General features: G+C 36.6%; 1 protein-coding gene across 1 annotated transcript; it reads left to right on the forward strand.

Moving 5' to 3' along the window:
* Positions 1 to 2,762: 2,762 nt before the first annotated feature.
* On the forward strand, positions 2,763 to 24,974 carry TSGA10 (testis specific, 10; the record flags this gene model as incomplete). Its single annotated transcript, XM_009578200.1, has 16 exons — positions 2,763 to 2,972; positions 3,695 to 3,760; positions 5,162 to 5,333; positions 5,863 to 6,014; positions 6,370 to 6,543; positions 6,717 to 6,794; positions 9,332 to 9,483; positions 10,894 to 11,009; positions 16,017 to 16,171; positions 17,440 to 17,495; positions 17,719 to 17,887; positions 20,066 to 20,176; positions 20,783 to 20,968; positions 22,679 to 22,777; positions 24,341 to 24,543; positions 24,866 to 24,974. Coding segments are annotated over 16 exons (2,208 nt in total), but the record flags the coding sequence as incomplete, so codon positions are not given.
* Between the last annotated feature and the right edge of the window lie 644 nt (positions 24,975 to 25,618).

Raw genomic sequence — 25,618 nt, forward strand, 5'->3', positions numbered from 1 at the left:
TGTGTGCACTGTCTGGAACAAGGAGGAAAGGAGCATCTTAAATTAATCGCTGAAACACTTGGAACTCAAAAACAGTTTGGGGGACTCAATCAGCCCAGAAAGTTCACCAAGTCTGAATTCTTTTGGTCGTGTTGCAAGGCCTGTTGCAAGGGTCTTCAGCGCTGCATGAAGCTTAGAGCGGTCTTGGTGCGATGTTTCATCTCAATTGGAAGGGGGTTGTGTTTTCGCAGTTCAGAGGATGGTGGTGAAATGTGTCAACAGCGATAATTAAATTACCGCTTTAAGGCAAGCATAAATAATAGTTACCTTAGGGAATGTAAATATTATCATGTCTTTCAAAAAGTTCTCTTTCACAAGTTGAGTAAAAGTAGTATTGTGAGTGAGTAAGTACTATGTATTCTGTCTGTAAATTTGAATCCCCAATGCTCAGTGAGGTACTGAAGGTACCAATAGCTTGCAAATTCCTCTGATCTGTTCTCTTTCCTTTCTGGAAAGACTAGGGCAATGCATATAACTGGAGAAAGTTGTGAGTGCCTCTTTCAGAGAGAACAGAATATTAAGATGGGATTCACCTCATCTATTTTGATGTGTCAACGGTGACGATGACTGTAATAGAGATGTCTAGGCTGTCTTTATTGTTAGAGGTACTCCTGAGGCATGATTAATTTTAGGATGAATGCCTTAAATCGATCATGGGAATCACTTTCTAGAAATACTTCGTTGTAGATACCCAAAATTAAGTCATCTTACTCCTAAACAAAACTGACACTTACGTTGGTGCTTAAAAACACCCTGAGCCTGATGGTCATACTGATACTTGGTGGCAGAGATTCCTTTCAGATGAAGTTGAATGTGGTAGGGAAAAAACTCAGTGAACCAGCTGCCCTAAATTTCCTTGAAACTCTTGAATCTGAGCACGGAGAGAAACTGTTGTGGTCATGCCGGTGGTGATAACTTCTGCTGGCGGGCAACTGAATGTTCATATTCTGTTGTTAGACCTGTGGGCTACTTCCCATATTTTAAGAGGAGCAGACTTCAGGCGTTGAATAGCACTGTGAGGCACTGGTGTGCTTGCCACTTGCCCTGTCTCACTGTGGCTCATTCATCTTTCACTGAGAGACTTGTTCCAGTGACCCTGCCTTATCATAGTTATTCTGAGAAAGCTGCCAGAGAGCACTCCATCTTTTTCTTCCTTCCCATATTTCAGAGCGTTTGTGGATTTGTAAGGAAACATAAGCGGCAGTACTGTGAGTTGATGATAACTAGCTCCATATCCCTATGTTTAGCTGAATTGAACAGAATTTGAACACTTAAAAATGTTTCTGGCCTTGCTTTATATTTGAGAGGATGCTGACAGAGAGAGGTAATTCATAAGTTATGTCCGTGTTTCTTATTATCATGTATTTCCTCTATTTTGATACAGCTGAAATACAAAAAGATGCTTTTCTGCATCCTTTTGTGCCTAGGAAGTTAAATGGTAGCATTTCCCTCCCCAGTTTATATTGCTGGAACAAGCTGTCATGAGCTAGAGCAGAATGCAGGGACATGACAGGAGTGAAGGCTGTTTGCACTTTATGATTTTTTATGGCTATAAGTGTTTTTTGGTAGTGTGGTATTGTTTTTTTAGTCTATAAAGCCTTAAATGATCGGTAATTTAGTCTGCTTACAGACCACTTTCATCGTATAGCATTGTGAGCACAACTGTAATTAGTTAAGGTGCTCAAATTATAATTCCTGTCTGTATAAAGCAGAGTAAATTGCTAAAATGGTATTTTCCATGAAGAACCCTTAATTTTGTAGTCTAAATACGGTATCTCTGAGTGCTTGCTAGAACTTTCTTGGTTATCCAAGAGAAGATGAGGGGGGAAAATCATAGACTTATAGAATCATTTAGGTTGGAAAAGACCCTTGAGATATGATACAGGTTGGCTGTATGGAGCAACAAACCCACTTTTGGTGTAAGTCAGTTACTTGAGGCTTGAGGGTGTAGACCCGAGTCGGACTTCAATTTTGTCATTTTAAGTGATGTTTGTACATTCAGATGCAGAGTAGGATTTAACCTCCCGACCCTTCATTAGCACTCCTCTTCCCACCATGTCAAGCAGGCATCGTTGTGAACTTCCTCCAGTAATAGCAGAGCTGTTTTCTACCAAAATTTTATAACTTAATAAAAGTGCGGGAATCCCAAAACACGGATGTACAGATGCTGTCTCTATGGCCTTTTGTGGATGCTTTCTGTGGTGTGGGTTTGTTTTTTTTTTAAAAAACTACTTTTCCACTCAACCATTCCATAATTACGCCATTTTCAGGTTTATAACTGTGCTTTGTTATTAATTCAGTAGCGTTAGCTGGATCAGGCTTGATGAAAACATAAAAATAAAATGACGATGTAAAGAAATTAATAATTTTTTCACTGACTCCCCTAATATATTTGCATACCAGTTGAACAGAAGAAGTGGCAAAATTAACTGCCACAGAATGTCACAGGACAGAGCCCACTCAAAAAGCTTTTAGTCACAAAGCATCTTTCAGGTCTTCTTAAATAATTTAAAATGTGTTTTTGTGCACTGCTAGTAGTATCTGAAGAAAACTTTCTGACTATTAGAATAAAGCGAACCTTGCAGAATTCAGTATTCAGCAATACTGATTTCTCATGCATTACAGGATCAGCCTGTGCAAACAATGGAGTTTCTTATTATGAAATATTTCCTGCGAATCCTTGAAGATGAAGTAAAATACTTTCTTCCTCCTCGTCCTCATAGATTGAAAATCTGAAGAAGATAAACCATGAGCTAAGGCAACATGTCATACAACTGCTTGATAAGAAGCAAGTGGTGGGAAGTCAAGTGGATAGGTTCACCTGTAAAAATGATCATCTGTGTAAAGAACTGACTGTAATTGGCAAACTATCTGAGCAGCTGGAAAAAGAATTGCTATTGAATACTGCTGATAAGGAGCTTGAGGAAGCAAAGGTATCTCCCCATTAGAATTAATATTGTGCAGTGATATTTTAATGTTTGCTAATATTATGGGGAACTGACTGGGTTTTGTTTTTTTTTTTTTTACCTTTTCGGCTGAATTTCTAGCTTTCATCTCTGCTTTGAAGTATATTTGCTGGGATGAAGGAGGAGTAGGTTCTGGCCAGTGTGGTATTTTTCAAGTGTAGAATGGTTCAAGGATTAAAATCACGCTTGCAGTTGGAATGAATGTAATTTCAGTGAAAACTGCTTTTGATTTCACAGGATAATGGAAAATTGCATTCTATGCACATGCAATTATGTGATTTAGTAGTACTGGTCAGATGGGAGAAAGCATATTCTTTGTCTGCAATTAGTGTAACTACATACTTATTTCTTTAGCCCACGGGTATAGTCAAACTGTCCCTGTTTTCAAAAGTTTCTCGGTAAGACAATTCTGGGAAAAGGTATCCCATGCTTCCTTTTTCATTCACTCAGCTGAGAGTAACTCAACTGTTACTGTTTTTCCTAATCCTGGACTGCATCTGAAGATAAAACTTTTAACTGATTCCCTTCTAGATTAAGTTTATTGCTACTAATAGTATGTTTTCAGCCTAGTCAAACTAGAAAACACATACGAAATGCTGCTTTGGACTGGAACAGTTGAGCTAAAATGCTGGATTTACACTATAAATAATAAATAAATGCATCTCTTGCTCTCAATTTTTTTATGGTAGATTCAAATTCGACACCAGCAGAACAAGATAAAGAAGCTGGAACACACAGTGAAAACACTAAAATCTGTGAGTTAAACATGTATCCTTAATATATATGTAGCTATGAAATCAGGTCATTTCCACGTGAAGTTAATACTCGTACAAGTGAATTTCACTTGCTTTGTTTTCACTGATAACAGACAAGTTATAGAATGGGTAAACATATCTGTTTTCATTTGTAGTTCTCTGTCTCTAGATGGATGGGAATCTGTTTCTGTTTTGCAACTAGCCTGTAATTATTTTGCTTTTGAAATCTTAATTTTTTTTACAAAATTGCATATAACTGTTTTGAATACCTTGTAAATCACTTGCAAAACAGAAAGAAGTAACATTTTTTCTTTAAAATTTTTATCTTAATATTAAGGTGTAGCGATACTGCTGGAATATTTTGAAATGTATACAATGTTGTAATTGTAGAAATATTTGCCAGTGGTAAATCTAACTTAAATTAACATTTGAATTTATTAAGTGGACTCATTCACTTGCTTCCAGTATAAATTGATAGGGAATTTTTTAATGTGTTCAAGATAATAATTTCTTACTGTAATTTAAAGATTTGTCTCGAATTTCAGGGGGGTGGGAGGGGTTGGTTTTTTTCTTTCCTGTATAAAATATTTGAGCTTATGCCACAGTCCTGCAAAGAACCCCCTCTGGAAAAAAACCACACTTTGACCATGTAGAGCTTACTGCTCGATTACCCTGGAAAGATTTCGATCCTTTAGCCAGAACGTTTGGGATTTGAGAGCTAGATTCACTGAGAGATTTAGGTGATTAATTTATAACTTTTCAGGGATTTAAAGAGCTATTTCTGCATGTGTCTTTAAAAGATAATAAATTTGCAGAGTTTGTTATTCCCTAGGTGCTTAAATTTTCATGAGTCCAGGCACTTCCAACAGATAGATTGTATCGGAGAGGGATTTGGTGTGCAATTTTGAACTTTGGAATTGCAATTCATCTTCAAAATCTGTTTTAGGCCCCTACATGACTTCCTGGATTTCAACTATACTTATTTGCACATTACTTTATTTCCATTTCAGAAATGCATCTTTCATGATCTTAAGCAAACATAGTGGCCTAATTTCTTTCATATTTAAAAATTCATTAGATATTCCAATACAAAACTACTTAATTGTCCTCCTTAGTTTTGAACAGATATATTCCAAGTTAATTAACATTCAGCTTTTATGTCCTTTTCTGTCCTGTTAGATCCATTTTAGAAGGACATTCAGACATATTCTGCAATATAACAAAAAAGAGAAAATACAAACATTGAGAAGTTACTTTAAAGTATTAAATGGATATTTATTTTAATTAGATATCTGCTTCATCTTCATTTTGAAGAGTTTGTTTATCCATTTTACATTGAAGTATCATTCATTACAGAAGTTCTATTTCAGTGAATGAATTCTCTCATTTTTGCACATGCAGGTTATTTTACAAACAGAAGCTGAAATAAAGCAAGGGAAGTCACCTTCAAGGCTTGGTGCCTTTATTAAGACATTGGAAGAGGACAGAGACTACTATAAACGTGAGACTGAGAATTTGCTGAAGGTATTTAGAAACGCATTTTCAAGTCCTAAGCGAACCTCTACTTGTGGCAGCATGTCAAAAAAATTTTCATCCAGCCAGGTGAGCTTGGAAAAACACTTTGGAAGAGGGGGAACACATTTTTTAAAATGTTGGTTTATCTTATGCTAAACTACCAAAGCCATAATTACCAGGAAGAAAAATTAATTGATTGTAAACAGAAGGATGCATAAGATAGGAATGGGCCAATAATGTGAACTTAACTGCCACTTTACACTTCATGAGTGTATATCACTTTAAACGGTTACTGACAACTGCTTACATTTTAAGTAATTATTAACATGATTGTCAGTATCATTTGTGATAGACATTTGCTGCTCAAAGTAATGTATTTTAGTGTATTTAGTGTATTTTAGAAAATGGTATGTATATCTGGGCTCTAATACTAAGAAATATGTATGTACAGTCTTGACTGTCTAGAGGTTACTAGGTTGAAGGCTTATTAAATCTTTTATAGAAATTTCCAAACCAGATATAGTAAGAAAGCATATCAAGTTTTGTTTCTCTACTTTAACCTTATATCACCTTGTTCTTTAAGGGAGTGAGTTCTGATCCAGAAGTTTTGAAAATATTGAGAGAATGTGAAGAACTTAAGTCAACGCTGAAAAAATATGAGCGCCGTGTGGCAGAAATTCAGGGTAACTTCAAAGTTTTAAGAGCTGAGAGAGACAAAATTGTCAATCTTTATGAACGGGTAATTTTATTTATATTTGTATGACTAATTAAAATAACTTAAGGTGATGTACAAGGAAAAAAATCCTATTTTTACTTTTGTGTAAAAAAAGAAAAAAATGCGAAACATTTGTTTAAAAAATAGAAAAAAAAGTCATGGAAATTCTGTGATTTGAATCTGTCAGTTAAACACAAGTTTGTAAGTGCTGTCCTGAGTTATTAATGTTTTCCTGAATCAAAGAATATATGCACAAATCATTACTTCATCTTTGATATTGCACAGTTTCTGGGATGCTCTGCATTAACAGCCATATGCCACAGTAATATATTATATTATCTATTCTATCTTTTTGTTATGCTGCTGTTTTTAAAAACAGGCACAGGAAGAGATTTCCCGACTTCGTCATGAAGTTATCAAATGCCCCCGGACTCCTAAAAGTACTGTGGCAGCTCAAGCTATGTTAAGACATGTGGAGATAGAAAGGGATACAGCAGTGTCAGATTTCCGAAGGATGACTACAGAACGTGATAGCCTCAGGGAGCAGTTAAAGGTTTGATTCCCCACCCCTGCCAAGGTTATTTTAACGTGAAAACTACTTAGTATTGTAATTAAAGTTGCTAAAGATTTTCATTCGAATCCTGAGAGTTAATTGCATTACATGTCTGTGGTGAGTTCAGATTGTTCTATGTGTGATTTTGTTACTGTTGTTGTTATTTCATACAGATTTCCCAAGAGACTGCCTTTAATGAAAAGGCTCATTTGGAACAGAGAATTGAAGAGCTAGAAACTGGTATTCAAAATGTAAGGGAAAATAATTCTTTATGGAATTGTAAATGTAATACAGGTGATGTTCATGGTTATTTCTGCAGGACAAACCTGACTGCTTTCTATCAGGAAACAACAGGCTGAGAGCAGTGGATGTCATTTGCTGTGACCGTAGCAAGGCTTTTGACGCTGTTACCCACAGTGTTCTTGTATCCAGGTTAGGATGTTATGGTATGGATGGGTGGGCAGCTAGCTGAGGTCTTATCTGGTAGCAGTTAATTTGGCCTGGAGACATGGAGCACCACAGGGGTTTGTACTGAGGCCTGTCCTGTTTAACATATTTATCAGTGACCTGAAGGAGGCAACAGAATGCATGCTCATAAAGTTTGCAGATGATACCAAATTAGGGAAAACCATTGAAATACTCAAGAAGCAGGGCTGTCATCCACAGCGACCAAGACAGGTAGGAAGAATGGACAACAGGAACCTTTTGAAGTCCAACAAGGATGAATGCCAAGTTCTGAATTTGGAAAGAAGAGCTACAGGCACCAATACAGATTGGGGACCAATCGGTTTGGGAGCAGCTGTGCTGAAAATTCAGGCCCTGGAGGCCCTGGTGTACAGCAAGCTGTAGATGACCCAGCAGTATGCCATGGTGGCAAAGAAGGCCACGGGTGTACGAGGCTGTGTGAACAGGACACAGCCAGTAGCTCAAGGGAAGTGAGCACTCATTAGACCACATCTGGAATACACCGCATCCAGTTTTGCCCCACCACAGTACAAGAAACACATTGCCAAACTGGAGTGAGTTTAATGGAGGACTCCCATGATACCTGGGGCCAGAGCACTTTTCCTGTGAGAGGAGGCTGGTGGAACTGGGCATGTTCCACCTGGAGTAGAGGTGGCTTAAGGGGGACCTAAGTCCTACCTGCCAGTACTCCTCAAGAACTCAGAAACAGGCTTTTCACAGCAGTGCATGGTGGAAGGATGAGCAACAATGGGCATCAGTTGAAACAAGAAGGGTTCAGGCCGAATACAAGGAAATACTTCTTTCCCATGAGGACAGTCGAGCAGTCCCCAGTCTTGGAGATTTTCAAGATGGGACTGGACAAAGCCCTGAGCAACCCGACCGCAGAGCTGGCCCTGCTTTGAGCAGGAGTTTAGACTAGAGACCTCCAGGAGTCCATTCCAATGTGAATTATCTTGTGATTGTATACCGTCAAGACCTGATGCTCCAAAACAAAATGTAATTATACTGTTCTGGCAAGTCCTATTTAATATGGTTTAAGTTACTTGTGTGTGCACTTGTTTGCTAACATATGGCACTAAAATAGAAAATTAAAACATTAATAAAATGAATATAAATCTTAAATATATTTACAGTCTTAGTAGAACTTGATTTTTAAATAGATTAACATTGATTTCTGTAGTGTATCTTTCTTCTAGATCTTGTGGTTATAAATTCTGGATCATTTTCTTTTTCCCCTTCAGCCTTTTAAATCCTACCAAGCTTATAAATATAGTTCCAAGGATTATAATATTAAACTGAGTGCATCTGTGATGAAGAATACACTGTAGGCTTAAATAGCTCAGAGTACTCAGAGTAGTAAATTAGCTTTAATCACACGCTTGACAAATGATGTGTAGTGAGTATTGGGAATAGTCCTGTTTTAGGTACATCATCTTACTTCTTCAGTTCATTTAGTACCCTTTGAGGGCGATACATCAATATGAAATTTATGGCACTAGTATTGAAAAAGTTACTGCATACCAGAGGCTTACTGACTTGCTTTTCAGTGGTCTGACCTTTGATTATAGTAACACAGAAATTAGTACTGAAAGAATCAGTAAATGAGGAGAGGGATGAGGTGAGAATTTTTTTACTTTAAAAGAGCTGTTTCAAATAATTTAGAAAGGACAGTTCTTTAAATGTTAAGTGTAAGCATTGTAAGAATGAAACACAGCTTTTTTTAAATATGGAGATTTCAAACTAGCTTTGCTGGAGTCTGTGCAAGAGTTTCTGGACCCATTCTTTGTTCCAGGTCCAGATTTAAAGATCTCATGGTGGTAACTTGGTCATATAGTGCTTTATGCAAATGTTTTACAGTGATTTCTCTATCCAGTTACCGGCATAGCTATATGACTTAGTAGAGGCCTAAATCCATCATTGGTAGTGCTGTATCCCAAACTGCGATTTCTCCCTTCGTACACTAATAGTAATGTTTTCTGTTACGTTATTTTGCACTGAAAACTTCTCGTGTTGATCAATGCCAAACATTTTTGCCCTGGGGCATAATCACCAACCTAAAATTTACTTTAATAAATGAGAATATTCTCAGAGATCTGAAAGACAGGAAACTGATTGTCCTTCAAAGGAAGTGAAAATCACATTTCAGCTCTTTGCCAACTACCTTCAGTAGACTTGGAGTCAGGCCCTGAGTAAATGAGATACTTGGACATTTCTCCTTCAGTAAAAGATTTGTGCTAAAAACAGAGTAGAATTTGAATTAATAGGAGAAATTCTATGTATAAATCAGCTTTTTCCAGCTTTTAATGTTTAATTATATTTATAGTTAGATAGTGAACGGTTAGAACAGATGTCCAAAGTGGCGCTAATGAAAGACACCATTGATTCTCTGGAAACTGAGATGAAAAGATTGGCAAGAAGAGCACTGGACTCTGAAACTGAGCTGAGACGACAGGAAGCTGAATATGTTTCACTCAGGTAAGTAAAAGCATATAATTGCATTAGTTGGACGAGTAGTGTCAGCCTATGTTCGTTGGTTTTCATAACTGTTATATAGCTCAAAGGGAAAGGAATTTACGGTAGTTGTTCTTACGAGCCATCCTTCTTTTTGGAATGAAATTGTTTTCCTCATTGCTTATTTATATGTAAATGTTCTTGGCTTCTTGATATTTTCATATGCTGAAAACCATCTTCAGTGAAAAAGTGAAATTCACTCTGACTTAGAGTTAGGAGCTTTCTATTAGAAGCTGCAGGGATTGATGGTTTTTGGTAAATTGCATATGAATTAAAAAAAAATTTTTTTCATTTTCACACATAAACTAGTGAGTGTCACGTGTAGTTAGTTTCAAACATCCTTTTCTTAGTATTAGAGCTTTTTCAAGAGAGGAAATAAAACTGAAGCCTTGCATAGGGTTTATAACCTGCTGCTCAACTGGAGTTCCTAACCATGTTCAGAAGCATGTAGTGGGACTAGACTCAATCAAAGCCTTTAGGGGAGAAAGCATAGGTCAGTGACTGAAAGATTAAAAAGGATAATTTACTGACTGGAGGGAAAGATCAATCACGTGTGAAGTTTGTGCGGAGAGATACGAAGGACTAGATCACAGACTGAACTAGGCTACAGAGTGAGCAGACTGCAAGAGAAGATACTGTGACTTTTTCCTCTTTTATTTCCTTAAATATAATTCAGCTAGGCAAACGCTCCCCTAAACCTATGTGTCGTTACAAACGACTGGTGTAGTTGACACATGGGTGCTGTAGTTTTTTTGTTGGATTTTGATCGGTGGGAATGCTGGGTGCTAGCGTGCAATATTGTGCTGGCCCACAATACCTTTCTAAGGGTACTGTGATTTCTAAAATAACATGAACTCCTTTGCAAATCCAGTCCTGAGTTATTGCTGCTTTATAATAAGTTGTCAGATTAATGAATACTGTAAAAATTGAGTTGTTGAAGATTAGTTGCTGCTACTAAAATATCTTTTTCTTTCCCCTGCCAAACCAGGCTGATAGTTCTCTTCAGTTTCAACAGTTTGAGAATCATTAATATTACTACATGATTTGAACATATGACTTCGTTATAACTTGAAATAGGTCAGGCATTCCAATGCATGTCCCAAATGATGATTTTTATTTTAATAATTTTTTAGAAGTTTTTACGTCCACCTGTTGTAAAGAATTCTTCTTACTTTTCTATGATTCTTTACAGGAGTATTCAGACTTTAATATCCAGAGATTAAGGTTAACATTAATAAAATTTCCCAAATGGTGTAATATATAGAGAAGAATCTTGCTTTTTCCTAACTTTTGCAATTTTAGTGACATTTCAAAAAGGAGAAAATTAATATATAAATGTCTGAATTGTCCTGTTTAATGCTTCTGCTTTTGCAGTTTATTGAATGAAAAGACAGAACAGAGTCTTTCAGAGACTCAGCAAAGCCTTGTTAGGAAAAAATATGAAATGCAACTTACCCAGGAGAAAATTATGCTTTTGGATGAAAAAATTGGTGAGTGACAGATACAATTTTTGTAATAAAATTCAATAGGCTAATTGTTACATGACCACTTTTTGTCTTTCTTTTTTCTTATGGATTGAAAGAAAAAGTGTTGAATGCAAATAAATATACTTCTGACTGTTTTAACATTTCAAGTGCAAAACATTTGGTTTTTTTCATTATTGGAAGGTTTTTACATTTTAAAATTATGTAATAAAGCTCTTGCAAGTAAGTTTCAGTGACAGTACATACTGTCAGCTGAACAATGTGTGTTGGTACCAAAGTGCAGTGTCTGAGCACATCAGTTATATTTATGATCCACTAAGACGGTGGTAGCACCATAAGATGATGATGATGGAATCAGGAAAACATCCTTTATAGTATATATCCTATATTGTATGTTGCACCTTTTTTATATTATGGGAGTAAAGGAGCTGGATACAGGTAGATTCCTGTAGTGCCGAGGAATATGTTCTCACTTCCAAAATTACAACTGTATTGTGTTAGAAGTCTTTTATTATTTTCTATAGATGCAGTTGACATAATCTGTTCTCAAATGCAGTGCTGAATTTGTGACAGGAGAAAAAAGCTAACCGACAGCTAATTACATCTAATGTTAGAGCTGACTAATGCTATTAAAATATCTTGTTTTCTGTTAATTACAAATTTCAAACTCTGGTTATTTGGATTTAAATATTTCATTTGAGATGAGCATTTCATTCAAATGAATAAGCATTTCATTCAAAGTGAACTTAATTTTTTAAAATGTTTTGGCTAAGGTGTTTAAGCCACTCCTGAGAAGGCTAGAGAAAAAGATGTTTTGGCCACATTAAAATCCACATATTTTGTTTTAACAGTCCTATACTCCTTGTACAGTAAAGTAGGGACTTAATGTTTGATAGGCATGTCAGTCTATGTGTTGTTGCATGCTTTTGATTGTTCCCAGGAAATGTGTCCAAATTAAGTGTCTTTTAAGCCTCAAAAAAAAAAAAAAATTAAAAATCAGTTCATTAAAGCTGCATAGAAACTTTTCAGAATTTGGCATCTGAGGTCTCTTATAATCTGACTGAAGCATGTTCCAATCTAGATTCATTAGCATTTTTCATTACTGTGAGGCAAGTCCAGGCAAAGAATCTTGAAATTAATGGAGACTGTATTGTGCTGTTATCCTGTGACCACAGGGATAACAGTGGAAGATTCTGAAGGAGAGGAGTGTAAGTGTGGGGAGAGAATGTACTAAGAGAAGAAAGTTGAGAGGTTTTAACTGCAGGATCAGTAAGGAGACGATACTGAGATTACAATTTGGATGAGGCAGCATAATCCTAGTGAAATAGGTAGGAGAAGTAAAGTTAATAAAGAGCCCGGAGACAAGTGAAGAATAGGGATATTGGCTGGACGGGAGTTTGCAACGAGGAGGATTGGTTGTCAGAGGAGACTGTAAGTATGAAATGGCAAGATTGGGAGTCAATGAATGGAGAAACAGAGTGTAGATGTGGCACCAGGGAAATCTAGGGCAATGCAAGAAATCAGAGACTGAGAATTAATAATGTGAGGGGAGGGAGTGAAGAAGGATCAGAGACATCCAGTGAGGAGAGCTAGTATGAGGTGGTTAAAGAGACTGGAAAGATCTTTAAAATTGGATGACTATTTCAGAGATTGTGGGTAGAACTTGGAGCTATTGGAAACACACTGTGGCTAGAACCTGTGAGCAGCTATACACATAGAATATTTAGGACTTGGACAACAATGCTGAAAGCAGGAGAGAGATCGGAAGTAAAAGGAGATTGAGTTGGAAAATGTGGATTTAGGAGTTTAGTATTAGTAGGGAAGGAGTCCAGGATAAGAAACCTTAAGACTTGGGGCTGACCAAAGTGAAGAGAAAGGATGAGCAGCTAATGGCATCTTCTTGGAGAGGTAGAATTGGAAAAGATGGAAAGAAAGTGTGTGTGCCCACTAGAAAACCTTTTCCCTTTTTGGAGTCTGGAATGGAACTAGGGATTTCCAAGTCTTGCGTTACCTTCTCTTGTCAGCAAAATAATGTACACTTGGCAAAGTGTCTCTTTCCAGTGCTTGTCTGCGGAGAGAACAGCAGTATAGTCCCCCAGTGGTTCGTCTTCTACGTCATGTGACACATGATGGGAATCCAAATTATGCTTTTTGTTTTTCACACAAGTTAAGTAACTTATTTCAGAGACAAACACTAAGAGGTTGGGAATGCCAGTCTTAAGGTTATCTGTACTACTTAATAAACCCTGGTGTTTTTTTTTTAACTTACGGTATTGTTTTTAATTACACTATCATGTGGTGTTTTTCTATAGGAGCCTTGCTGCAACTTTTGCAGAGTTTTGTAGGGAGTAAATCAGTGTTGTCTAGTGAAGCAAGCTTGTCTGTCAGATCTTCTCCTTAGCCGAAAATACAGTGAATAAAGCCAGTAATTGCAGAAAGAGAAAGCACACGCTATTTAAACTGTTAAATATTGTTATGCAGTATTTTACACTATTGCTGTCTGTACATTAGAATTTTGGGGTGATGCATAACCAAACTTTTCAGAATTCCTCACTAACTATACATATGACCTATTTTCAGAGTGCCTGATTTGAGACTTTGGTTATTAATTTTCAGAAATGTTGAGCACTCTCAGCTGTGCAGCAATCCATGGTTGTTATTTTGAACATGTAATACTTTCTATCTTGAAAATTTAGGTCACAGTTTGGGCATCCAAAATAATCAGAGTTTTCAATTGATCTTTGCACCTCCATTCCTTCTCTGTAAAATAGTGAGAATGCTTAGAATCAGAATAGTTGAAGCTTGTCCAACCTCCAACCTCCCCTTCTCAAGCAGGTCCGCCTAGAGCCAGTCAGCCAGGACCGTGTCTAGATGGCTTTTGAATATCTCCAAGGAAGGAGACTCCATATCCTCCCTGGGGCAACCTGTTCCAGTGCTTGGTCACCCTCACAGTGAAAAAAAGTGTTTCCTGATGTTCAGAGGGAGCCTCCTGTGTTTCAGTTTGTGCCTGTTGCCTCTTGTCATGCCACTGGGCACCCCTGAAAAGGGCCTGGCTCCATCCTCTTTGCCACCCTCCCTTCAGGTATTTATAGACATTTATAAGATCTCCCCCGAGCCTTCTCCAGGATGAACACTCCCAGCTCTCTCAGCCTTTCCTCACATGACAGATGCTCCAGTCACTCAGTCATCTTCATGGCCCTTCATTGGACTCTCCAGTACGTCCATGTCTCTCTTGTACTGGGGAACCCAGAACTGGGCCCAGGCCTCCGGGTGCGTCTCCCCAGTGCTGAGTAGAGGGGAAGGATCATCTCCCTCAACCAGCTGGCAATACTTTTCTTAATGCAACCCAGGACACCATTAGCCTTCTTTTCAGCAAGGGCACATTGGTGGCACATCAGCGTGGCATCCACCAGGACCCCCAGCTTTCCTGCCAAGCTGCTTTCCAGCTTGTGTACTGGTGCCTGGGGTTGTTCATCCCCAGGTGCAGGACTTTGCACTTCCCTTTGTTGAACTTCATGAGATTCCTGTCAGCCCATTTTTCCTGCCTGTCAAGGTCCATCTGGATGGCAGCACGACCCTCTGGTGTATCAGCCACTCTTCCCAGTTTTGCATCATCAGGAAAATTCCTGATGGTACACCCTGCCCCATCATCCAAATCATCAAGGAAGATGTAAAACAGGACTGGACACAGTATTAACCCCTGGGCCACACCACTGGTTACCAGCCTCCAACTAGACTTTGTGCCACTGATCACCATCCTCTGGGCCTGGCCGTGCAGCCAGTTTTCAATCCACCTCACTGCTCATCTAGCCCATACATCAGCAGCTCGTCTATGAGTATCTTATGGGAGACAGGGTCAAAGGCCTTATTGAACTCAATGTAGACAACATCCACTGCTCTCCCCTCATACATGAGGCCAGTCATTTCATCATAGAAGTTTGTCAAGTTGGTCAAGCATGACTTCCCCAGGTGAAGCCATGCTGACTACTACTAATGATTTTCTTGTCCTTAATGTGCCTGGAAATGGTTTCCAGGATTAGCTGCTCCATCAGAATTTTCTGTAGAGCCAGGTTTGAAGACTGTCTTAGCAGGTTCCAGAGACATGCATCCAAAAATATGGGGTGGAAATTTGAGTGCCTTTCATCTTGTGTTTTGAAATAGAGAGAGATTCTGTGGAAAAAAATAGAATGTGAATATATGCTGTGATGTCCCTGAAAGACTGAGCTACAGATCATTTTACTTTGGATGTTTTATCTCTTGGAAGTGATTAATAAGTATCATTCAGTAATCCCAATTACACTGATATTGAAAGAGTAATTTGCAGCCTGCATGGTTTTTATGAGATATAAGGTTCACTCTAAGAAGAGTTTCTGTGGTTCTCCTCTGTGAATGCAATGTATGTAGAACATATAAGGATTGATTCTCTGACCATTTAAAGGTAAATGTAGTGTGTAACACCTTATTAGCTGAATGAAGATAGGGAGAGACATCTTTTAGAATTTGATTTTGTAATGAGTAGATTGCTTTTTTCATCGTCTTTGCAATTTTTAAGTGGTGTTGAATTTTATAAATGCATTACTTTTACTCACTTTTACATAAAGTTCATTTAAATAAAAAAAGATTTCAGAAAAACTGGCTAATATCAGGATATCAATCTCTTTTATTTCATCAATCATTACATGCTGTAGTCCGCATGTTGCTTCTGTCTATTGTAAATCTGTTTAAGCCTTTATTGTTACAATACCTGAGAAAGTTATTTTTAATGATCTAAACATTTGCTGTTTAAAGATAGATTTGTTTTGAGCCAAGTAATTTAAGGCCTTGATCTAAGGAAGAATGCAGTTATATAAATATCCGTTGGATTATTTATATGTTTTGAAAAGATACGTGCTTCAGTGTTTACTTGAAGGGGAGCTTTTGCCATGTTCTTTTATGCTTTAGCAGTGTATCAGAATAATTTCTATTTCAAATGGGTTGAATTAATAAAAATAAGACCTTTCTGATTGTGTCCAGATAACTTTTCAAGACAAAGTCTTCTACAACAAGAGGAGATCTGTGCTTTGAAAGAAACGATTGCACAACTTGATAAAGAGAAGGCGACTCTGCAAGACTGTGTGGAAGAAGGAAGAGAGAAGATTGCTACTTTTGAGGAAAGCCTCGCAATTAGAGTATGTTCTAACATGTAAATAGTCACATCGTCACAAAAGATAAATAGGGAAAGGATCTGTTGGGTCATCACACCTATCTTATGTTGGTGTCTGCAACAATGCTCAGTGCTGACCTAGTTCTGCTCCAGTTTCAAGGCAATGATAAAACTCACATTGACTTCAACAGCCGTAGGTTTGAGCAGTGTTGAGCATCTCATGTTTGGTGTTTTGTATGGCTTATACTTACCAAGAGAGGAGACTTTAAGTACTTTTCTGAAGTGGAGAAGAGTAAATTAGCCAGTAAAATATTTTGTTTATCATAAAATTTAGCCTAAATTCTTCCTTGAGGTCCACTGATGTTAGAGATGCAGGGTGCCGAATAATATTGCCTTTGTTGTCATTGAAGAAGCATCTGAATTATATTCTTTTCACCTTAAGGTACTCGTTTACTTAAGAAAGTTGCAGCAGTTTATTGCACAGTGTGATTTCAAACTATATAATGAAGCTACTTAGTTTTTAGTTTTGAAACATTGTTTTTCACCTCAGCTTAAGTCATCTGGATATTGATTTAGGATAAACTAAAGAAGGTACTTTTTAACTAACTCAAGAATTTGCACTGATTTTTAACAAAATCTTAAAGAAAATATATTGCAGGACAGGCTATAATAATCTTGCCATAAGCACTGACTTTGCATTTTTAAAACTGTAAGTTGTAAAGTGGTGTCTATTTTAGAGAAGAGATGGCTGTCTCTCACCTTTCTTGTGTCTCCAGTGGAAGACATTTCCTTAGCCTATCTATGCTTCTTTTAATATCTATATATCCAAAGACAAGGGAGTAAAGTGATATACTTTGTGCTACCTTCTTTATGAAAATACAGTGACAGAATTCTTGTTTTATCAGTTACAAACTACCAGACTCTGGTAGTTTATTCATCGTAGAAAACCTGTAATAACTTATCTAATAGACAGAAAACATCATTTAGTTTTGGGAGTGTGAGCTAAATGCTACCTTTAGAACCACAAAGGATTAAAAAATTTAATTAAAGTTATTATATTCTGCAGAAGATAATAGTGTTTTGTTCCTTTATTTGCCAAATTAGATTATCAGAATTTTCAGCTCTAAACAGTATATGATGAAAGTTGGAAAACCACAATCCATTTTGCATTAAATAGTTAAATTAATCAGCTAGCTGAATAAAAGGAAAATATAAATAATCTTACCTAAATTCTTTTCCATTTATACTGAGGAGTGGTGAGAGGTTTATTTTAATTTTGTATTTCTTTTCAAGGACAAAATAATTTCAGATTTCAAGATTCTGATTTCTGAGTTGGAGCGTTCCACAAAGTAAGGATAAAATGTCAAGATCATTATTAAATGTTGATTAATTTATAACAAAAAATGAATCATAGGATGTGCTAATGTATAATTTTTTTTTTTTTACTCTATTAAATATTGAAGTTTCAATATTTTGTTTCATGACTTGCAAACTTAACCACTGGAAAAGCTATCATTTGTATTAGGTTGGGCAGTATTGTCATGCCTGAAGTATTTATTGTTTGCTGCATAGAAAATCTGCTGAAGCACTCTGTATCTGTGAGAAAGATATCACCAGTTTGCATCAACAGCTACAAGAAACCAACAGAGAACTTGCAGAGACTAACAAGAACAGAGAATCATTAGCTCAGGAGAATGACAGGTTACAAGAGCATCTTTCTAATATTAAGCAAGAAAATCAGGTATATTTGTACAGACAACCCTTGAATAAAAAGGAAGATTGTGTATTTTTCAAGTAGTGCATAGAATTGTTGGGCCCTCATCTGGACTAAATCTGCAAACTGGTTTTTAAACTCATTTTTCAAACTCTTGATTTTTCCCTTATTGCTCAGCTCACTTGTATAAAGAGGACCAGCTATTCTTATGTAATGGTTTGGATGTTTATCTGGAGGAACAGCTAACTAATGTTTTTTTTCTGGTCTTCATGTAAAAACACTGTGGCAGTTGTAACTATTGCTTATATGGAAAAGTACTATAAAGGAGGCAGCAAGTATTTCTTATGCTATGCTGTGACTGGCCCATAGCGCTTACAATTTTATGAATTTAACTTGCTAATAATTTAACACAGTACACATTTTTAATAAAGTTCAAAACTTTATTAATAGTATTGTATTTATTTACATTCCTTTAAAGTGGCTTTTGGATAAAAGATGCTGGAAATGTTTGGTTATAATACAACATTACATTATCTACTGTGTTATTTATCTGTGTGCTGTTACTAATGAAAGTAGTTAAAATACTTAAAACTAAAGTGTCATCTCATGCCCACAAAATGTCATGCATCACTATGTTTTCCAAGCAGCTAGAAATTAGGCTTAATGTTTGTAATAGTTCATTACTGTGTAATGTTCTGTTTTTTCTTCTTTTGCTTCAAGTTCTTGCCTTCATTTAGGTTTTCTGATACTTGATCTTTCTTCTTTACACTTATTCTACTGCTTAGGATATCTTTGTCTTTGAAAATACTTTCTGCTCACCTGGCTTTCTCTTCCTCTAGAAGTGCTACCCAGTTTTGAAGGAGCAAATTAACTTCACCTGATGTTAGGTATATAAAAATTTTAAGTCATTAAGGCTCCCTTTTAAGTGAAGAAAAGTCCCCCAGAAGGAGATTCATCCCATCCCAGTTTTTAAAGTGATTCATATTACCTGTCTCTCTCCCTTCATAGAGGCAGTGTAGCTAACTATTTTAGATCAGGTGCCTAATTCTGTGCTGTAAAAATTAGGTGAGACAACTCTCATTCTAAATAACTCTTCTTGCAAACATACTAATCGTTTCTCTTTAGTGCCCTCTTTGAGTATCCTAGAAAAGTCGAGGTTTGTAGTAGCTTTAACCACCAAAGGTATCCAGGGAATCATATTCTTTACCTTCTCTCAGAATCACAGTTGATACTGGCGAGGTCAGCTGGAAAACACAGCCTCCTGTTGCTTCTAGCTACTTTTAAAAGCCTCATGGTTTTCTTTGTAAGGCCTGGATGCTTGTAGAAGCACTTAGAAACAAAAAGTCTTAGCTTCACAGGATCAACTGCTTTTTAATAGGCTTGCCTCTATAATATGTATTGGTTTCTGTAGGTTCTTCCATTAATTTAGGTGATACTCAAAGCATTTAAAGTAGCATTCTCATTTCTTCGCTTGGGCTTACTGGAAAAGTTCACAGATTTCCAGAGCACCTTTCTCAACAACTCGCAACCTTTTCACAACAGGAATAGGGGTTTCTTCATAGCCTTCTCCACCCTTCCCCCCCACCTTCCCTCGGTTCTTGCAGCTGAATATTTTCGTAGTAATTTTGTAGGGAAGGAAGAGTTTCTGAACAGACAGCCTTTCTGCAGTTTTTTTCCTCATTCTGTTCTCTTTCTCAAGCAATAGTTGCCAGAAATTCTGTGTGCATTCTCCTAATACTTGTGGCTTTATTTCTCCTGATTAGGAGATAAACACTTAATTAGTTAATTCAATTTTTTAGCTGTCTTCTGCTTTTTCAAATGTGGGCTTTTAAGAGACTGTAACATGTAAAAAAGAGGGAGCTGACTCTGAGCCCTGTGCCTTAAATGGTAAATGGGGCAGGCTGTTTTGTTACGACCATCTAGCTGCTAAATAAATAATCTGTATTTTTCTTCTCAACTGCTACATTCTTTTAGTGACGTTTTTCTTCTTTTTAAGAAGATTTAGCATTATTTATAAGTCGAAGAAACAAAATATTTTTGACGATTGCAAAATTTTGTTTATCAAAATATACATGGTTTAGTTTTTATATAGCGTTTAAATTACAAGTTAATAAAGCCATAGGCGTTAGATATGCACTAATTCTGTTTTTTTGTAAAGGTAGAAACAGTGTACTTTAACCTTATGAAACAAATCTTTCTTCATAGGTACTATATAAAAAGCTAGCAAAGTACCAAAATGAGCTTGATGATATAAAGTTGAAAGCCCAGGATTCAAACGCAGATACTGTCAGGCTGAAGGGTGTATTGAAGTCTAAAGTGAGTATATGGATTAAACCTGTTAATAAAAGCTGTTGTTTTAACTAAAAATGAAAATTTAACCATATTTCCATGGAAGAATTTTCTTCTTAGCCAAAACTTATTTGCATTCTACTACTAATATGTTTTTGTTAGTTTGAACACATGTTCTTAGCTGTTTTTGCAGTACACAAGTAATGAAGTATATTTCAGTGTGGTTTTATATATATATATACACACACACCCCCACACCCCTCTATATATATACACACGTGTGTGTTTATTAAACTTAAAAATTCAGACAGTGAATAATATAGAGACTTGGAAATCTTTTGTCTTACTACCATATGGGATTAATAGTAAAAAAAATATTTCTGCAATATATTGCTATACCACATATCTGTAATGTTAATCTAGCCATTTTTAACAGATGGCTTTTGAGCATTAAAATGTGGCCATCTTGAACAAAATACTGGTTCTTGAGAAGTCTCTCAATGTTTTGGCTAAATGGCAAAGTTTTCAGTGGAAAGAGAACATCCAATATCATGTCATACCTGTAGATCTATAGATATCCCTATTTTGTGAAGCTTGCTGTAAATTATTAAACAAACAAGCTTTATGTGTTAGGAGAGAGAGAACTGCGAGCTTTTGGAGAATTACCACAAAGCCCGTGAACAAGGAGAAAGTTGGGAAGCAAAATGCCATCAAGCAGAAGCAGATTCTAGCTCTGTTAGACTGGCACTAATCAGTGCGGAGTCTGAGAACCGCAGGTTGAAAGAGAAAATGGAGTCCCTTGAAACGGAGATGGAGCAAGTAAGTTGAAATCTTTCTTTCCATAGTTCACCCTTGAAATGGTCTGGTAGTATTTTAAGCCTGCAACTGTTTAAAATTATGCTTAATGCCACTTCTCATATTTTAGAGATATTTGCTGCAATGAACTGTATGGAGTTTGAGTTTATTTAATAACATGACTAGAATTCCACTAGACATGGAATTGGGAAAAAAGTCTTAAAAAATAATAGCATATTTTAAGGAAAAAAATATATATTATAAATTATAAAATGTTCTCATGTTTGGAATGACTGAAGGCATAATGTCACACACAACTCCACAGCATACCTGAAACATACCTAGTGCTCTGTCACCTGTTATGATCCTGTCCCTGCTTTTCTTGCTTCCAGCTTTTCAACCTTCTTTCCACTGCCTTAGATGTCCCAGAGAGCCTCTTCCCACTTGAAAATCTGAAGAACTTAAAGGGAAATGTACAACATGGCTTTGGAAGTACGTTATGAACATATAAACTGTCTTCTGGTTTTGGGTTGTTACAGTTTTTGTTGCAGATCATCTCTGCTTCCTGAATATCACGTAGGCTACTGAGGGCTACCCATGGACATTAGATACTCAAAAGGAACTGAACTGGTGCTCTTCAGAAAGTGGGTGAAAACATATGAGTAGCAAAACAGCACAGAAAGATTGTGTGGCAGATTTTGACCTTTTTTTAATATAATAAAACTGGTACATGGTCCTAGTTTGTCCAGTGAGCCTCAAATAGGTAGAGATTTCATCCTAATTCCTTCCCACATGCCTGCTATTAAATATAGGAATGAACAGACCTCTTCATGAAAACCATGTCAACAAATTGAGTCAGAATTCCAGATGTCATATTCAGGTTCATAGCAGTTACATGTAAGGTGCATATCTAAAACACAGAAGTTTTTAATCAAGAATCTTAAGGTGCTTAGCAGTGCTCTGTGTTCCTTGTGCTTTTTTTTAGGCAAGACGGAGCTAGAATTAGTGTGATGTGCTCCCTCTACAATCATCTCTTTGGATCTCGTTCCTCATAAATCCTTCAAGGAAGTCACAGTGCTTTATCTCTCCCTTTGCTCTGTTAACCTCCCAGACTCATTCTGCCACCCAATGAAAATTAAGTAGTTAAAAGTGACCAGAAATACAAGTGCCACTGGGCAAAGTACAGGCATTTATCAAAAAGGAAAAACCTAGGTTATGTTAATTTTAAATATACAAAATTCTAAATGCTTTTAGTCAGAACTGCTGCTGCTGGTTTGTGGACTTCTTTTTAGTGTGACTTCTGTCATCTCTTAATCATGCTTGAGTTTACAGGTGACAGCGGTATAAATATGACTGACAGTATGTCAGCGTTCACTGATCATCTACATGCAAGAGTACATTTTGTGCTAAAATAAGAGGGTCTCATCTGAAAATGAAATGCAGCCCATGGCAGAATTTTGAACCTTATTAGCTCTGCAGAAGGAGTAGAATTCTAGGAATAGAGTTTAAAATGTCAGTAGCTGATTTTGCTGTTAGAAGCAAGAACTCTTCTCTTCTAGTTTTTATATATGGGAGTTATTTAAAGAACCAACTTTAAAGTTTATTCCAGAATAAATGACTGCTGCCTCTTAAAATTTACCACAATTACATAGAGATATTTTTATAGGATTTTGGAAGCAGTTTTAAATTTTCTTCGCAGTAGAGTTTTGATTATCTGATATTGCTTTACTGTAGCGTTTAATAGCAGAAGCAGCATACACGTCTCAGATTTCTGCCTTAAGCAAGTCTCTTGTGAAAATGGAAGGAGAGCTTCAAAACATACATCGAGAGAGAGTCTTTATACTTGCAGTCTTTCATCAGCCATGTATAACCTTCAGATAGGGCTCTTACTTTACATAGTATTCCAATGCAGAAATCTGCATTACTAGATTGTAGCATATGTATATTTAGAAGTGGAAATTAAACCTGATGCTGAATAATATTGTTCTTTCAGTGTTTCTAATACTGTTTATTTTCCTATAACTTATGCTGTCTACAGTTTTCAGTATTCTTTTGTTCTGAAATAAAAAAGTAGAATATAAAAACTGTTTATAGGCAAAGGAACTAGACTTTTGATTGACAGTTAGTAGAAAACTGGACCTTTCAGACTGAAGATACCTTTTAGTTTAGTTTGGTAAAATCAAATCATTTGGAAAGTGAAAAATGCCTTTTTTTTTTTTTCTTCCTTCTTTCTTCTTCTTCTTTCTTCTTCTTTCTCTTCGTTTTCCTGTTTTTTGGGGTTTTTTTTGTTTGGGTTTTTTTTTTCTTTTTTTCCTATTCCTTCTTTTTTTCCTATTCCTTCTTTTTTTCCTATTCCTTCTTTTTTTCCATTTCTTCTGTTTTTCCATTCTTTTTTCAATTCTTTTTTCTTTTTTTTTTTTCTTTCCCCCCTTGGCCTATGACCTGAGTTCTCTCAGTATCTTTCTGGTTTGAACACACAAGTGGTTATCCTCTGAAAATTCTGAAGAATGTGCTAGAGAGGTGGGGTGTTTGTTAGGATGTCGCGGTTCATAGATTTACTATGACCTTTGGGTGAGCGTCATTGTGCTTAATGTAAACTAAGTTTGAGTAAAATACAGATAAAAGTGTTTGCAGTACCCCAGATGAACTCAGTTAGACATACTAAAATGCATACATGAAAAGATGAAGGAAAAATAGCATCTAGCTTATTTATGCTAAGATTGAGGCAGGCAGTTTTCTGTGTCTCTGTAGCTGACTCAATACAGATTTTCCTGACTCACTGTCTCTGGGATTTTTTTTTTTTTCTTTTTGTGTAGTTATGTTTCAAGTACTTCCATTGTTCCCTTTTCAGTGGAACATACTAGGTTTTATGGGTATTCTTTTTTAGGTTCCCCCAAGATATATAGATCCTTAATCTCGTTTTGGATTTTATTCACTGTCCCTTTTCCCCCAAATTTATTCTTGATGCTCCTTTAAGTAAAATAAGTGTAATCCCACTCTACTGGAGATGTAGATATCGGTTTGTTATACCAGTTGTCATTTCCTGCCTGCAAATGGTTAATCAGTAGTTTCTTGCCGCAACAAAATGTAGAACTTCCCTTCTCTTCTTTAATGATTCTGTCTACAGTCTGTATCCATTGATCCATATATTTCATAGCATTTTTTCATTTCTATCAAGTACATTTATATTCTGATATATACATTGGGTGAATTTATAAATCTGATACAGGATTTTGACTAAGGGCAAATATAACACTAATCATCCATCTTGGAGTGAGAGCGAATTTTGGTCATTGATCCCAAACTTCCTTTTTTCTTTTTCTCTTTTTTGTTTTTTTTTTTTTTTTAAAAAAGGTTACCATAATAGATAGATAAAACTTTAAAATCTTTGTTTAGCTGCAGAGCAAGTGTGAGTCATCCCATTCTGAAATAGAGCTGCTGAGAAAACAACTGGGAAATGAAAGAGCATCTATGAAAAACCTGGAATCTTTGCTTCTGTCCAATCGTGAGAAAGAATTTCAGTCACAGATAGAAAAGCAAGAAAAAGACTCTGAAATTCAGTTTCTCAAGGAACAGCTTTCTTTAGCAGAAAATAAAATGTGAGTACATGACCAGGAGATTATTGCAGGTTTTTTCATTCTTCCCAAGTGTATATACACACAGGTGGTTTTATATCTAGCTGCATTTTCAAATGGCCAATGTACCTTGGTTACTTTAACAGCAGAAGATACCAAAAACCTGCTTCTGATTCCTCAGCTATACCCTAATAGACTTTTCTGTGTAGTGTTATGTTTTATTCCCAAAAATGTTCTTAATCTCAATTGCATGGTATAGTTGCCCTTTTAATTTTGGATAATTGTATCTGGTAATATACTTGGAGGATTATAGTTGCTATCTAATTGAAGTGTATGGACTTTACAGTGCTGTGCAGAGTCGAGATTTCACTCAGCTCAGAAATAGAGCAGCTCAGCTAGAGTCAGAACTGGGTATCACCAAAAGACAGCTGGGGACTGAGCGGTTTGAAAGGCAAGTATATGTTTTCGTATTGCGCTTCCTGCATCTAATCGGGGTGAAATGCAATATAGTACTAAGTCTTAGACTAATCAGTAGGATAAACAGCAAAGTTTGGTTTTGCTCTGCTGTACATATCCTGTGTGTTTGGAGGGTATTCATGTTGCTGAATTCAGTCTGTGTAGCTGTTACACATGCTGTCTAAATGAGTTGTCTAACCAATGGAATGAGACAGAATGAGAGAAACTGCCCTCTAGAATTGCCTGTTTTAGGATGGGATGGATCACTTTCTTGAAGATGCTCGTCTGTCGTCATTTATTTATAGTGATGCGTGTCTTAATCTGTAGTGAGATTCTAGGTGACTAGTTGGCTAGACAAGTGATTTATAGACTACTAAGTTCTGCGAAATGGATGGCTACCTTTGGCTACGACTGTACTAGTGAACTAAACCAGGTCAGAGCATTGACTTGAGGGGTCCACACAACTGTATACTTGTTCATACAGTTTAATTGTTAGTACACAGTCGGGAATTATTTTAGCCCATATCAACCTGCCTTCTCCCAGGTACTGCTTGGGGCACAGAAGGTGCTAGGGATGGTTCCCAAATGGCAGTATGGCCATAGTAATTGTTGGGTTTTTGGTTTGGGGTTTGTTTGGGTTTTT

Source organism: Fulmarus glacialis, unplaced genomic scaffold (assembly GCF_000690835.1).
Source record: "Fulmarus glacialis isolate BGI_N327 unplaced genomic scaffold, ASM69083v1 scaffold4695, whole genome shotgun sequence".
Classification (NCBI taxonomy): Eukaryota; Metazoa; Chordata; class Aves; order Procellariiformes; family Procellariidae; genus Fulmarus; species Fulmarus glacialis.